Source organism: Helianthus annuus, chromosome 3 (genome assembly GCF_002127325.2).
Source record: "Helianthus annuus cultivar XRQ/B chromosome 3, HanXRQr2.0-SUNRISE, whole genome shotgun sequence".
Taxonomy (NCBI): domain Eukaryota; kingdom Viridiplantae; phylum Streptophyta; class Magnoliopsida; order Asterales; family Asteraceae; genus Helianthus; species Helianthus annuus.
Genome location: NC_035435.2, coordinates 164,419,110 through 164,436,453, shown reverse-complemented (window position 1 = coordinate 164,436,453; position 17,344 = coordinate 164,419,110). Strand labels below are relative to the sequence as shown.

Here is a 17,344-nt window from a genome sequence, read left to right as displayed (position 1 = left end):
TTTTAGTCTATGTTTTATTAAATTAAATCGTATAAAAATTTAAGAGACACTGTGTAAATGGTGATTAATCATATAGTTTTTAAAGCAAGTGACAATTATGGTTATAGTTATTAAATAGGTACTTTATTACAATAAATTAAATTATACCTTTTTAGATGATTATCTTATGACTTATGAGACAATACCACTTACACCGGACTAAGATAAATAAATCAAAACGATATAAATATTGGTCGTGATGTTGCTGAAGGTGGAGGCAGGAGGCGAGGTTCACTTTGTTCTGTTTTTGTGTTATGGGTCTGTGTTGTTGTTGTAACCCTTAATGGTTTTAAATTAAAGAAAGAAATAAAAAGAGAAATAAAAAAAACGGAACAAAATTAAGCCTCATACGAGATTCAAACCCGGGTGTCTTGGGAAGAATAACGCGAAAATAACCAGTGGAGAACCAAGGCTTTTTGTTTATGGGTCCCTTTTATATTTTACGTATGGGTTCCTTTTTAGTTTGTTATATATATTTACACTAAAAATTAAAAACCGCATGGGTTCCTGGGAACCCGTTCTTTGTTAATAGGTCCGCCCCTGGCAAAATTAGACATGTATAAGACGTCAATCCATCACCAGCTCTCAATAAGACCACATGGTATGACAATGTTTTTTAATTGACACCGAAAGAAATTTGATACGGCTTTTGTGTACTGATGAAACACCATTCCTTGTACTTCGGTACCAACTATTAGTTCAAAACCAACTATTCATATGTCTATGATGTGTGTGTGTGAGAGAGAGTTGTGAGATGTGTGAGATGAAAAATATGGATACCTTGTGACCTAACTTTTGGCAATTTATTACCAATGGATTACCAAGGAAATTCACTTTACCTAGATTTCCGACGGATACTTTGATCTTGTAAACACTATGTTTTGGAGTGTTAGAGCTTCCGACGGATACTTTGATATCGTAAACTCTATGCTTTGGAGTGTTAGAGCATTCATAATGGAGCCTCTATAATCATATATTCCATATAATATAAAAAAAAATAAAGGAAACAACAAAAACATCGTTACCTTGGTTAGTTTTCAACCTTTTATGAGAAAAATAATAAAATAATTGTTTGTAAGTAAGGTAGAGATAAAGGTAAAAAGTTAGACGTGGAAGGGTTATGAAAAATAAACAAATTTTTATAGAAAAATATGTGGTTAATATTAAGTTAGCCAATCTATAAAAACAACCCATGTTAAGATCACGAAAACAACTTTTTTTCACAATTGTATGCTTGGTATATACAACTAATAAAACAAATCTTTGTTTAATCTTTAAGAAAGCAATGGTAATTTTGGAACATGGGCAATATTGACTAAGAAATCTGTTCTTTGATTACATACATCTCAATATTTTGACATCAACAAATAACTTGCCTCTTCGATAATAGGTGCCATGTTAAGTATCAATCATTTGATTTTTTTGTTGGTGGTAATTATAGGTAGTTAAATCTAATGCTTTATAGCTATAGTGCTATACTACTAATTAGCAAACAAATATCATATTTCTTGTATGTAAAATAATTTGTTGACATTTAGTGGTCAACAAATGATACATGATAGTTCATTATGATGATGCATTAAGGTACACTTTGATGAGGATTCCGATTCTGAGTTGTCCGATTCTGGTTGAGATCTCCAATGTTAAAATGATGTTCTTGCAGGTTACTTTAGTAATCCGGAGGCAACCGCGTCTACTTTAGACTCAACCGGATGGCTAAGAACCGGAGACCTATGCTACATTGATGAAGACGGGTTCATCTTCGTGGTCGATAGATTAAAAGAGCTCATCAAATATAAGGGGTATCAGGTAACTGTCGCAACTCTCTCATAACATATGGGACAAGTTTGAACCTGTGCCCTTTGAAGGATAAACATAATGCAGGCTTTTCGCAATAAAGAATGTTTTTTTAAATCTTTCATAGGTGCCTCCAGCAGAACTCGAAGCTTTGCTGCTAACACACCCTGAAATCGACGATTGTGCTGTGATCCCGTAAGTTTACAATTCTGTTTTTTCTTTACTACAGGCCCACCTGTACTCACCAATAGATCGTGTAACACCTCGAATTTTTGTGTCCAATGATGTGTTAACACGTGTCATTTGTTTACACGTGACATCTATAATAAATAAAGGACTAATTTTGACAAACCTTGAAAGTATATAAATTCGAGGGTTATAAATGTCAACAAGGGTAAATATACTGTATAGTATCCCTAAATAATGCTTAAACCTTCAAACGAATAAATTATAGATCGTACAAATATAAAACGCGGAAGAAAGTGGGAGATTACAAACTACAGGGGTTAACTGTGTCAACATGTTTAATAATACCTCTGAGTGACCCTTTAACGTCCCAAAGACTTTGTAACGGTATATACCCTCACTAAAATAATATATATGAATTTCGCGAAGTTTCGATATGAAACGAGAAAGTTACGATTGAATTCGTAGAAGAAGGGTTAAAAGCGTCAACAGTGAAAGTTAAGGCTTTCCAATATAATTAATAAATAAACCGGGGACTTAATAATGCGGGTAATTAACACGAGGCCCCTATCGGTAAATAACCGAGGGCCAAACCGCAAAGTTACCCCTTCAAAACCGAAAGGTCAGGTAAATCATTACGAAAGATTTCGTTATTAATGGCCAGATTCTGTAATAATTACAAAAAGATTTAAAAATTCAGAAAATATAACCTTAGGCGACCCGCGTAAGGTTTCAACATAAGTTGAGGCGGGCCGCGAGCCTCCTCTAATTCGCGTCTGTTATTTGAACTTTAGGCGACCCGCGTTAAAAAGCATGGAAAGTCCCATGCGGGCCGCGTAAAGTGCCCAGATGCAGAAACCTTGTAACTACTTGGCTTTTGGCACCTTTGAACGATCATTTGATCAATTATGGCAGCATGGGTACCCCTACACGACCCATACATCTCTAGGACACATGCCACTGATCCACATTCATCCCTAGCATGAGTTGTAATGATCTTGGAGCTTGTTCTTGGCTATAAATAGCACCTTAGTGCTCATAACCTTCATCACACTCAAAACACACTAATCTGATCATTCTAAGGAGCTCTCTAGCTTTTCTTCTGCTCTATAGTCAAGAACACAACCTCTGTAAGTGATCTCACCCTTTGTGGTGTCACATTTCCATAGTTATAGCCTATAAACGCAACCGTCGTAACTAACGGTTGTCATTGCAATATCTTGCAAACGATTCAGTCTTATGACGAATCAAAAATGGTTATGAGTTGGTATTTATGTGGGTATTAAACCTCTAAAATGGTTCCCCCTGATCACCACTCTAACTATGTCAAATATCGAGTCAAACGCGCGGTTAAAAAGTCAACAGAAAGCTATTTTAGCAATTTAAGCATAATCTGTGATATATATGTTATGGAACCTGTTTTGACAATCATAAAACATGATAATATGTATATAAACATGTTTGCGCTCGTTTGAATCGATCATTTACTATATAGAACCGGTTCGGAGCCGAAAGTCGCAAAAGTTTGACTTTTGCTTTGACTTCAGTTCTGACCCGTTTTAGTGAGGTATGAATATACCTTAGGACTCTCTTAGGACCAGGTCACATGTTGGTATACGCCTCTGTGGTCGGTTCATGAGTTATCCAAGTCTTTAGCGCATTTCCGTCATTCGCCTAAAAGTTGACCGTAACGGCCTTTTAAAATTAAAACGAGTATTTCGGACACGTGAACGGACCAAAACCTTGCTTGTTAAATTATAAGCATGTCCCTAAAGTTTCACGTCAAACCAAGGTCTAGAATGAGAGTTATGCTAAAAGGCGCACTTTTAAGAAAGTTTTACAATTAACGGCGCAATTAGCATAACGCCCATCTAACCCAAGTTTTCGTCACCAAAACTTTTACCCACTGTGGTAAAATAATATTTTGGGAATTTTAAAGATTTTTAATAATTTTTACCTTGCTCATAACCTGCGGTTATGGCTACGGTTCGGTAAATACCGAATATGCCCTTTTTGGCCAAAACGGGAGTTCTACAAGGTCTTTTGACCCGATTCCAGTTGCTACTAATTTTAAATAATAAATAAAGTATTTTAAGCTTTATAAGCTGTTCGGGAAACTCAGATTTCCTGTAGAACTCGAAAATCCCTTTTAAAGTCTTTAAAATGACCGAAAAGCCCCTACGGGGCATAATATAAACTTAAACTCGTTACGGGCATTACGGAAGGTATCCTACTGATACCAAAATACTTTTAAGGCATATTGACTTAGGAAATAAGCGTACGACTCTTATGATTAACCGTTTCGCCTATTTGCGCACACGGTACGGCTCATGGAACTAGTTTTCGTGCAATAGCCGATACGGGTCAAATTATATTATTTGAACCCCAAAATCCAGAGTATGAACTATAAACCCATATAAAACACGTCACTGAACTTGTTGGGTCCAAATCATACTCCATTCTCGGTTTTCGCCTTTTCGTGCGAATTAACCATATCTATATATCGGAATCAACCGGTTTAAGCTACGGCTACTATAAGGACCGTTAGGATTCTAAGAGGTTAATTAAAACCTTCGTTCCAGATTAGGAGCCCCAGTAAAAGCTATCGGTGACTTGATCTAAATTAAGGATTAATACTTGCAAAGGTAAATACTTTTGACTTATTTCCCCTATATGGGCTTGGGTTACGGTATATTAATACCGCTTGATTGAGCACTATATCCGTCCACCGCTTAGGTGGATAACTAAATAATATGATTGGCTCATTTAAACAGTTTTGTTGCTTATAAGCCTTTGGGGGGTTTAATGACCGTTGTCCCGGATATCCTCGGCATCATTTTACGAAATGGCCACGACCATCGACATCCCGGTGTAGGCGTACACCCGGTATAAAGTGTCGACATTAAAACTAAAAGACGTAGCCGTTGGTTTTTGTACTACGGTTTTACGCAAACGTGGTGTGTCTATAAATCTTTAACCCGGCACGACCCGGGCTACTGAACGCATAAAAGAACATGTAAAACGTTCACAAGATCATTATGAATTTTCCCAAGTTATAAAAGAGTTTGTGCCTCGTGCATTCAAATCAATTTTAATAAACATTTTCAAATGTGTCAGTTGAATGTATTTACCAGTGTAAACTGACGTATTTTCCCCAAAAAGATTAAGTGCAGGTACCTAAACGTAATTGGCTGGTATTAGCTCCCTAGCGTCGGGATAAGCCTCGCAAGCTTGATTGCAGTATCTAATGGAACAATACTTTACCTTTATTTACGATCCACTGTGGATATTCAACTCTGTAATACATTGATATTATGATCAGAGGTTGAAATTATATATTTAAATTATGCTTCCGCTGTGCATTATATAATTGTGTGGTTTGACTATATTGTTGCCAACATCGTCACGGTAATCCCCCACCGGGCCCACCGGTGAGACACGTGGAAATCGGGGTGTGACAGATCGCAGCTTAAATTCTGTTTTTATGATGTGTCCCATAGGTTTCCTGACAAGGATGTAGGGCAGTTTCCGATGGCGTATGTGGTGAGGAAAAATGGAAATGGTCTAACTGAAAAGGGCGTTGTGGACTTCGTTTCTAAACAGGTAATTATTTTATTCCAGCTTTCGGTCATAAAGTTTGCGGGTTTTTAAACATATTTCAACCAAATATACAAGTATAATCATGAATGCTATGCTTGCTACAGGTGGCTCCGTACAAGAGAATAAGGCGAGTAGCCTTCATCGGGTCGGTCCCGAAGAACCCGTCTGGGAAGATTCTGAGGAAAGATCTGATACAACTTGCAACTTCCAAATTGTAAGAAAGAATATGAAGATACGTGGGCTTTTTGAGATGCAAGAGGAAAGATCTGAACATCTTAGTAAAAAGAATTACTATGTATTACATGGGTTTTAGGATACACACATGGAGTTGATCGAGTTATTTGAGGAAACAAATGTGTTTTCCATTTATATAAACTTGAATGAGTTTTTTTTAAATAAATATGTTATTGTTGAGGTTGGTTGCGTTTGAAGGACATAACCATTACATGTTTTAAATTATTTTTTATATTTCATATTATTTCTTGCATCACACATCATAAATATAAATTTTAATATGAATACATATAACCCTAATATGAACTATACATACGAACTTAAAGAAAATATAGCATTACTCATTTTAAATATTTTAAATGATGCGTTTACGAAGTAAGAATTTTGTTTTTGAATACAAAATACGTAGTATATTTTATTTCAAATTAATATTTTCTTATTTTATTATGTATTATCAAAGTAGAAGATGGAATGGAATTAATTCATGATCTAAGATTATATATATTAAACATACATATATATATATATTGTTTATTTATCTTTAACATCTGTGAAAACGATAATAACAAATTATAAACATGATAAGGTTTTAAATTTTTGGTTACATCAAATAATGATGGGTGTATAAATTTTTGGTTATTACATATTCTTTTGATAAATATGTCTTTATTTATTAAAGTAGAGATATTATATTAAAGTATGGGTAAGTAGATAACAAATATTAATTATTAAGAATTAAGAATATTCAATAGATATAATTATGAATATAAGATTATTTCGAAGAGATCTTTACGAACCAGCGAGGCATTCTACTTCGCACAGCTCGACGCCATCCTACCGGCACTCCTTTGGGCCAAATTCAGAAAATGATCCCAATAACCCACAACCTTCCTTCATACCTCTACAACGTTCGGTATCGCACCGAAACTACGACGACCCTAGTCCATACTACGTAGCTCAGTTTAATCCGGCTGACTACATACGGGAACCTTCAGGTTTTGTTCCACTAGGACCACAAGACCACTTTTCTGAAGATCCCATGGAGGAAGATGAGGATCCAACTGAACCAGCTCGTGGTACGCCCACGCATCCGATAGAAGTATCTGATGGATCTTCATATCACGGTCCGCAGTATCAAGGCCCAGACAGCTTTATGGCCTTGTTTGACCGACATGAGTGGTACAACACACCATCTCATCAGACATCGCAACCGCGACACCCACAGGATCCCTCTGAGGATTCACGCTTTGAGGCAGTTACGCCACCACCTCCGCCACCGGCACAACCAGTTATACCTAATCCGCCGAGGCGTAGGAGGACCAATGCTCGTATGTCTACACGAGGAGGAGGGGGTAACCACTTCAGCACTCCTCGACATTCTAGTAGTAGCCACTATCCGCCACTACATGAAGAAGGACCTTCAAGTCCTATACAAGAAGCGAACTCCGCACCTACTGCACGAAATTCGCCACCATTTGGGTATGACCAACCCATACCAGCTTATACGGGTCCAACGGCATACAACCCGTTTGAACCGTCACAAGCACAATACAACTACGACTATGAGCGCGACCCATATGTGGTGTCGGCTAGATATAATGCGCGCTACCCTGACGGAGCACATGGAAACATGGGACCACCGGATTACTCAGCTCATGGGTATCCAATACCTCCCAGACCTCCAGTTCCGCATCAAGCGCCGCAACCACGATTTTCTCCTCCTGAACAGGAAGAAATACTCCATCGACTAGATCGTGTGGAGAGAGAGTTCGAGGAAGAAAAGAAAAGCCACCGAGGATTTCTCAAGGGCTTGGCGAATCTACTAAAGGGCAAAAAGAAGAAACGTGACCACTAGCCCTTAATAGTAGTACGAATGTAATTTCTATTTTGAAATAAGTCCCTGTGTGGACCACTTATCGTATTTCAGTCCCTACGTGGACTTATCTTTAGTCCTTGCATGGACACCTATCTTGAATTAGTCCCTGCGTGGACTTGTCACTTATTTTAAAACCTCTATGGAGGTATGTATTATTTGAAAGACCCGTTTAGGGCAATATGTAATTGTATTTGAGATTTTGGAATGTATGTTATGAGTTTTGTTTTAATATATATAAAAATAAATCAAAACCATTCCTTTTATATTGATCTGCCTAAATAAAGAATCTTAAAAGGTGAAACCTAGCTTGGGGTCTTTTAAGATCAGTCAAGATGGTACGACCTAGCTGAAAAGATTCTGATTCCCTGTTAACCTCTGTACGCATGTTAACATTCATGGCAGATGTGATTCGTTATAATCACGCACGTCATTCCTATACAATAATCCTTTAAGGATTTCAAAACCCAACTAAATGATTTATCAAATCGCGGGTTAAATCACCAATGAAGGTGATCAATATTATAAAGACATCCATTTAGCGATGCAATGCCTACGGGCCTATATTATAAAGACATCCATTTAGCGATGCAATGCCTACGGGCCAGTACTATAAAGACATCCATTTAGCGATGCAATGCCTACGGGCCAATGTTATAAAGACATCCATTAGTGATGCAGAGCCTACGGGCCAGTATTATTAAAACATCCATTAGCGATGTAGTGCCTACGGGCCAATATTACCAAAACATCCATTAGTAATGCAGTGCCTACGGGCCAGTATTATTAAAACATCCATTAGTGATGCAGTGCCTACGGGCCAGAATTATTAAAACATCCATTAGTGATGTAGTGCCTACGGGCCAATATTATCAAAACATCCATTAGAGGTGTAGTGCCTATGGGCCATAATAATTGTCTTATAAGACAAAAGGCAGTAGTAGTCTATGACTCTCTGTCAGAAAGAGATAAAAGAACTACGGTTCAACTCTCTATGCCTTTGATTCTCTGGAATCTCGGCTAACATTATAAAACATCATCATGATTAGGCTTTATGCCGCCAATACTATTTATATAGTTGAAATAGGAGATGTTCAGATCCTAATATATAATGAAATAATAAGTTAACCAGATATGGTCTCTGTACCATGGTTGACAAATTGTCATAAAAGACAATCACATAATAATCTCCTAAATTAAAATTTTGTTATCTTCTGTAACAGATTCAAGTTACAATGGCGGATCCCAATGGAGAGAACAGCCACACGAATGAAGATGACTATGACAATGCGTCAGTACATTTGACAGGCGCACAACTAAAGGCTCTGATCAACAATGCTGTCCAGGCAGCTATTGATCGTCAACATACGGAGTCTCAAGGCAGATCTGTGTCAAAACCACCCTCTAAACCAAAGACACACTCCAAACCACCCTCTGAACCCAAGAAAGAGGACGACAAGCATTCGTCTACTGAGCATAGCGTTCACCGCGATAGAGAATATACTGATGCGTCCAGTGCTAAGGGTTGCACCTACAAATACTTTGTATCATGTAAGCCCCGTGAATTTACAGGGGAAAAGGGTGCGGTTGATTGTATCACCTGGCTGGACGAGATGGACACGATTGTGGACATCAGCGGGTGCGCTGAGAGGGACGTGGTTAAGTTTGTGTCCCAGTCATTCAAGGGCGAGGCCCTGGCATGGTGGAGAGCTCTGGTGCAGGCTTCAGGTAAGTCTGCCTTGTACAAAATGTCATGGGGGGAGTTTATTACCCTCATAAAAGAAAACTACTGCCCTCAGCACGAGGTTGAGAAGATTGAGGCTGATTTTGTCTCACTGGTGATGACAAACCTGGATTGTCAAGCTTATCTGACAAGCTTTAACACTATGTCACGCCTGGTGCCATATCTGGTGACACCAGAACCACGAAGAATTGCCCGATTCATTGGGGGCTTAGAGCCGGCGATCAAGGCCAGCGTAAAGGCCTCTAGGCCGACGACCTTCAGGTCAGTCACTGACCTCTCCTTGTCTCTTACACTTGATGCTGTCCGTCTGAGGGCACAAAGGAGCAAGGAGGCTGAGAAGCGAAAGCGTGAGGATGATACCTCACGAAAGTCCGGTAAAAAGCACCGTGGAAACGGTGAGGGCAAAAGAGGGTCGGAGGCAAAGAAAGAGGGGCAAGCTGATGGAAGACCTTACTGCAAGGTCTGCAAGAAACCTCACTCCGGGAAGTGTAGGTTTGCGTCTGGTTCGCAGTCGCAACAAAGGACTCCACCCTGTGGGCTATGCAAGTCCAAGGAGCATAAGACAGTGGAGTGCAAAAAGATAAAGGACGCAACCTGCTTTAATTGTAACGAAAAGGGGCACATAAAGAGTAATTGCCCGAAGTATGCCAAGAAGGCGGAAGAAACGAAGAAATCAAATGCGAGAATTTTTCGCTTGGATGCAAAGGAAGCGGTCAAGGACGACACTGTGCTTACAGGTACTTTTCTCGTAAATGATATATTTGCAAGAGTACTGTTCGATTCTGGCGCTGACAAGTCCTTTGTAGACCAGAAGTTTTGCCAACTACTAAATATGCCAATCAAAACCCTTGACGTAAAATACGAAGTAGAATTAGCAGACGGAACGATAGAAACCGTCTCTACCGTTCTAGAAGGATGTGAAATATCCATTAGGAACCATTCTTTTCCTTTATCTCTACTTCCTTTCAAACTTGCGGGTTTTGACATCGTACTAGGCATGGACTGGTTATCCCATAACCAGGCCCAAATCATTTGCGGCAAGCGGCAAATAGTTTTAAAGACTCCGAGTGGTGAATCTCTTACCATTCGAGGGGATACGCATTACGGATTGCCCGAAGACGTATCTATGCTGAAAGCTTCAAGGTGTTTGAACAGAGGCTGTGTAATTTACATGGCTCAAGTGATAATTGAAGAACCAAAACCAAAGATCGAGGATCTTCCTGTCATTTCTGAATACCCCGAGGTTTTTCCTGAAGAACTACCTGGTTTGCCACCAGATAGACAAGTGGAGTTCAGAATTGACATCATTCCTGGAGCAGCTCCGATAGCAAGAGCACCTTACAGATTAGCGCCAACGGAAATGAAAGAACTGAGGACCCAGTTGGATGAACTGCTGGCGAAAGGTTTTATCAGACCTAGTTCATCTCCCTGGGGAGCTCCTGTCCTATTTGTAAAGAAGAAGGACGGATCAATGCGGTTGTGCATCGACTATAGAGAGCTGAATAAAGTTACCATAAAGAATAGATATCCTTTACCAAGGATCGATGATCTATTCGATCAGCTGCAAGGAGCAAGCTACTTCTCCAAGATCGACTTAAGGTCGGGTTATCATCAACTAAGGGTCAGAGATGAAGATGTACACAAGACTGCATTTAGGACTCGCTATGGTCATTACGAGTTCCTAGTGATGCCTTTTGGGCTCACAAATGCACCGGCTGCGTTCATGGATCTCATGAATCGCGTTTGCAAGCCGTACTTGGACAAATTCGTCATAGTCTTCATCGACGATATCCTTATATATTCCAAGAACCAAGCTGACCACGAGAAGCACCTCCGTTGCATTCTCGAATTACTACAACGTGAGAAACTCTACGCCAAATTCTCGAAATGCGAATTCTGGCTAAGAGAGGTTCAGTTTTTAGGACACGTTGTGAGTGAGCGTGGTATCCAAGTGGATCCCGCTAAGGTAGAGGCGGTCATGAACTGGCAAGAGCCAAGGACGCCTACCGAAATCCGTAGTTTCCTGGGATTAGCAGGATATTACCGGAGATTTATTGAGAATTTTTCAAGGATTGCTGCGCCTTTGACTTCCTTGACCAAGAAGAAAGAAAAGTACATTTGGGGCCCAAAGCAGCAAGAGTCCTTTGAAATACTGAAGCAGAAGCTAAGCAACGCACCTGTGTTGACATTACCAGAAGGTACAGATGAATTCGTAGTTTACTGCGATGCATCACATACAGGCATGGGGTGTGTGCTTATGCAGAAAGGCAAGGTGATTGCCTATGCTTCAAGGCAATTAAAGGTGCATGAAAAGAATTACACCACCCATGACTTGGAGTTGGGTGCCGTTGTATTTGCACTGAAGTTGTGGAGGCACTACCTTTATGGTATTAAATTTGTGATTTATTCAGATCACAAAAGCCTTCAGCACCTGTTCAACCAGAAGGAGTTGAACATGAGACAACGCCGTTGGATGGAAACCCTGAATGATTATGACTGTGAAATCAGGTACCATCCCGGCAAGGCGAATATAGTCGCCGATGCATTGAGCAGAAAGGAAAGGGTAAAACCCATTCGAATCAATGCCAAGAGCATTGAAGTTAAAAATAATTTGATTGAAAAGATATTGGCTGCACAGCGAGAGGCTGTGTTGGAAGCTAATTATCCTAATGAAAAGCTGGGAGTAACTGAGGAGCAGTTGACTCTTAGCAAGGATGGAATTCTTAGGCTGAATGGACGAATATGGGTTCCGATTTATGGGGGACTACGAGATGTTGTTCTCCAGGAAGCCCATAGTTCCAAATACTCAGTCCATCCTGGTGCTGATAAAATGTACCAAGACTTAAAGGCAAATTATTGGTGGATAGGCTTGAAAAAGTCTGTTGCCGCCCATGTAGCAAAGTGCTTGACCTGTGCTCAGGTCAAAGCCGAGCACCAAAAGCCGTCTGGCTTGCTACAACAGCCTGAGCTTCCCGAGTGGAAGTGGGAATGCGTAACTATGGACTTCATAACCAAGTTACCCAAAACCAGGAAAGGAAATGATACAATATGGGTCATAGTCGATAGGCTGACTAAATCAGCCCATTTTCTACCCATTAAGGAGACATATAGCTCCGATATGTTAGCCCAACTTTATGTTGATAAGATTGTAGCCTTACACGGCATACCTGTGTCTATTATCTCCGACAGGGATACTAGATACACATCTCACTTCTGGAAAAGTTTCCAGCAATCTTTGGGCACGCGTTTAAATTTTAGTACGGCTTACCATCCACAGACGGACGGTCAAAGTGAGCGTACTATCCAAACGCTAGAAGACATGCTTCGTGCATGTGCGATCGATTTAGGTGGTAACTGGGATAAAAACCTACCCCTGATCGAATTCTCCTACAATAATAGCTACCACACCAGCATAAAGGCTGCGCCTTTTGAGGCATTATATGGTAGGAAATGTAGATCGCCTGTTTGTTGGGCGGAAGTAGGAGAGGTCCAATTATCGGGACCAGAGATTGTTTTCCAGACGACGGACAAGATTGTCCAGATCCGGGAACGTCTCAAGGCTGCCCGCGATAGGCAGAAGAGCTACGCTGATCCAAAGCGTAAGGATTTTCACTTCGAAGTAGGTGAAAAGGTATTACTTAAGGTGTCACCCTGGAAGGGGGTGATGCGTTTCGGCAAGAAGGGCAAGCTGAGTCCGAGATACATAGGGCCTTTTGAGGTCATTGAACGAGTCGGATCAGTTGCCTATAAACTAAACTTGCCTGAAGAGCTCAATGGAATTCACAATGTGTTCCACATCTGCAATCTTAAAAAGTGCTTCGCCGACGAATCGTTGGTGATCCCACACACAGATGTGCATATAGATGAGAGCTTAAAGTTCATAGAAAAACCTTTGTCGATTGAAGATCGACAGGTGAAGAAGCTTCGCAGAAAGCACGTACCGATTGTAAAAGTCAAATGGGATGCTCGTAGAGGTCCTGAATATACGTGGGAAGTCGAAGCTACAATGAAAGAAAAATACCCCTATTTATTTGAGTAAATCTCGGGTCGAGATTTATTTTAAGGGGGTGAGGATGTAACACCTCGAATTTTTGTGTCCAATGATGTGTTAACACGTGTCATTTGTTTACACGTGACATCTATAATAAATAAAGGACTAATTTTGACAAACCTTGAAAGTATATAAATTCGAGGGTTATAAATGTCAACAAGGGTAAATATACTGTATAGTATCCCTAAATAATGCTTAAACCTTCAAACGAATAAATTATAGATCGTACAAATATAAAACGCGGAAGAAAGTGGGAGATTACAAACTACAGGGGTTAACTGTGTCAACATGTTTAATAATACCTCTGAGTGACCCTTTAACGTCCCAAAGACTTTGTAACGGTATATACCCTCACTAAAATAATATATATGAATTTCGCGAAGTTTCGATATGAAACGAGAAAGTTACGATTGAATTCGTAGAAGAAGGGTTAAAAGCGTCAACAGTGAAAGTTAAGGCTTTCCAATATAATTAATAAATAAACCGGGGACTTAATAATGCGGGTAATTAACACGAGGCCCCTATCGGTAAATAACCGAGGGCCAAACCGCAAAGTTACCCCTTCAAAACCGAAAGGTCAGGTAAATCATTACGAAAGATTTCGTTATTAATGGCCAGATTCTGTAATAATTACAAAAAGATTTAAAAATTCAGAAAATATAACCTTAGGCGACCCGCGTAAGGTTTCAACATAAGTTGAGGCGGGCCGCGAGCCTCCTCTAATTCGCGTCTGTTATTTGAACTTTAGGCGACCCGCGTTAAAAAGCATGGAAAGTCCCATGCGGGCCGCGTAAAGTGCCCAGATGCAGAAACCTTGTAACTACTTGGCTTTTGGCACCTTTGAACGATCATTTGATCAATTATGGCAGCATGGGTACCCCTACACGACCCATACATCTCTAGGACACATGCCACTGATCCACATTCATCCCTAGCATGAGTTGTAATGATCTTGGAGCTTGTTCTTGGCTATAAATAGCACCTTAGTGCTCATAACCTTCATCACACTCAAAACACACTAATCTGATCATTCTAAGGAGCTCTCTAGCTTTTCTTCTGCTCTATAGTCAAGAACACAACCTCTGTAAGTGATCTCACCCTTTGTGGTGTCACATTTCCATAGTTATAGCCTATAAACGCAACCGTCGTAACTAACGGTTGTCATTGCAATATCTTGCAAACGATTCAGTCTTATGACGAATCAAAAATGGTTATGAGTTGGTATTTATGTGGGTATTAAACCTCTAAAATGGTTCCCCCTGATCACCACTCTAACTATGTCAAATATCGAGTCAAACGCGCGGTTAAAAAGTCAACAGAAAGCTATTTTAGCAATTTAAGCATAATCTGTGATATATATGTTATGGAACCTGTTTTGACAATCATAAAACATGATAATATGTATATAAACATGTTTGCGCTCGTTTGAATCGATCATTTACTATATAGAACCGGTTCGGAGCCGAAAGTCGCAAAAGTTTGACTTTTGCTTTGACTTCAGTTCTGACCCGTTTTAGTGAGGTATGAATATACCTTAGGACTCTCTTAGGACCAGGTCACATGTTGGTATACGCCTCTGTGGTCGGTTCATGAGTTATCCAAGTCTTTAGCGCATTTCCGTCATTCGCCTAAAAGTTGACCGTAACGGCCTTTTAAAATTAAAACGAGTATTTCGGACACGTGAACGGACCAAAACCTTGCTTGTTAAATTATAAGCATGTCCCTAAAGTTTCACGTCAAACCAAGGTCTAGAATGAGAGTTATGCTAAAAGGCGCACTTTTAAGAAAGTTTTACAATTAACGGCGCAATTAGCATAACGCCCATCTAACCCAAGTTTTCGTCACCAAAACTTTTACCCACTGTGGTAAAATAATATTTTGGGAATTTTAAAGATTTTTAATAATTTTTACCTTGCTCATAACCTGCGGTTATGGCTACGGTTCGGTAAATACCGAATATGCCCTTTTTGGCCAAAACGGGAGTTCTACAAGGTCTTTTGACCCGATTCCAGTTGCTACTAATTTTAAATAATAAATAAAGTATTTTAAGCTTTATAAGCTGTTCGGGAAACTCAGATTTCCTGTAGAACTCGAAAATCCCTTTTAAAGTCTTTAAAATGACCGAAAAGCCCCTACGGGGCATAATATAAACTTAAACTCGTTACGGGCATTACGGAAGGTATCCTACTGATACCAAAATACTTTTAAGGCATATTGACTTAGGAAATAAGCGTACGACTCTTATGATTAACCGTTTCGCCTATTTGCGCACACGGTACGGCTCATGGAACTAGTTTTCGTGCAATAGCCGATACGGGTCAAATTATATTATTTGAACCCCAAAATCCAGAGTATGAACTATAAACCCATATAAAACACGTCACTGAACTTGTTGGGTCCAAATCATACTCCATTCTCGGTTTTCGCCTTTTCGTGCGAATTAACCATATCTATATATCGGAATCAACCGGTTTAAGCTACGGCTACTATAAGGACCGTTAGGATTCTAAGAGGTTAATTAAAACCTTCGTTCCAGATTAGGAGCCCCAGTAAAAGCTATCGGTGACTTGATCTAAATTAAGGATTAATACTTGCAAAGGTAAATACTTTTGACTTATTTCCCCTATATGGGCTTGGGTTACGGTATATTAATACCGCTTGATTGAGCACTATATTCGTCCACCGCTTAGGTGGATAACTAAATAATATGATTGGCTCATTTAAACAGTTTTGTTGCTTATAAGCCTTTGGGGGGTTTAATGACCGTTGTCCCGGATATCCTCGGCATCATTTTACGAAATGGCCACGACCATCGACATCCCGGTGTAGGCGTACACCCGGTATAAAGTGTCGACATTAAAACTAAAAGACGTAGCCGTTGGTTTTTGTACTACGGTTTTACGCAAACGTGGTGTGTCTATAAATCTTTAACCCGGCACGACCCGGGCTACTGAACGCATAAAAGAACATGTAAAACGTTCACAAGATCATTATGAATTTTCCCAAGTTATAAAAGAGTTTGTGCCTCGTGCATTCAAATCAATTTTAATAAACATTTTCAAATGTGTCAGTTGAATGTATTTACCAGTGTAAACTGACGTATTTTCCCCAAAAAGATTAAGTGCAGGTACCTAAACGTAATTGGCTGGTATTAGCTCCCTAGCGTCGGGATAAGCCTCGCAAGCTTGATTGCAGTATCTAATGGAACAATACTTTACCTTTATTTACGATCCACTGTGGATATTCAACTCTGTAATACATTGATATTATGATCAGAGGTTGAAATTATATATTTAAATTATGCTTCCGCTGTGCATTATATAATTGTGTGGTTTGACTATATTGTTGCCAACATCGTCACGGTAATCCCCCACCGGGCCCACCGGTGAGACACGTGGAAATCGGGGTGTGACAGATCGCAGCTTAAATTCTGTTTTTATGATGTGTCCCATAGGTTTCCTGACAAGGATGTAGGGCAGTTTCCGATGGCGTATGTGGTGAGGAAAAATGGAAATGGTCTAACTGAAAAGGGCGTTGTGGACTTCGTTTCTAAACAGGTAATTATTTTATTCCAGCTTTCGGTCATAAAGTTTGCGGGTTTTTAAACATATTTCAACCAAATATACAAGTATAATCATGAATGCTATGCTTGCTACAGGTGGCTCCGTACAAGAGAATAAGGCGAGTAGCCTTCATCGGGTCGGTCCCGAAGAACCCGTCTGGGAAGATTCTGAGGAAAGATCTGATACAACTTGCAACTTCCAAATTGTAAGAAAGAATATGAAGATACGTGGGCTTTTTGAGATGCAAGAGGAAAGAT

The 17,344-nt window shown here is 39.8% G+C and overlaps 1 protein-coding gene across 1 annotated transcript; it reads left to right on the top strand.

The window, feature by feature from the left end:
- Positions 1 to 1,686: 1,686 nt before the first annotated feature.
- On the top strand, positions 1,687 to 5,891 carry LOC110932553 (4-coumarate--CoA ligase-like 5; the record flags this gene model as incomplete). The annotated part of the gene is made up of 4 exons (XM_022175881.2): positions 1,687 to 1,848; positions 1,964 to 2,031; positions 5,523 to 5,625; positions 5,727 to 5,891. Coding segments are annotated over 4 exons (447 nt in total), but the record flags the coding sequence as incomplete, so codon positions are not given.
- Between the last annotated feature and the right edge of the window lie 11,453 nt (positions 5,892 to 17,344).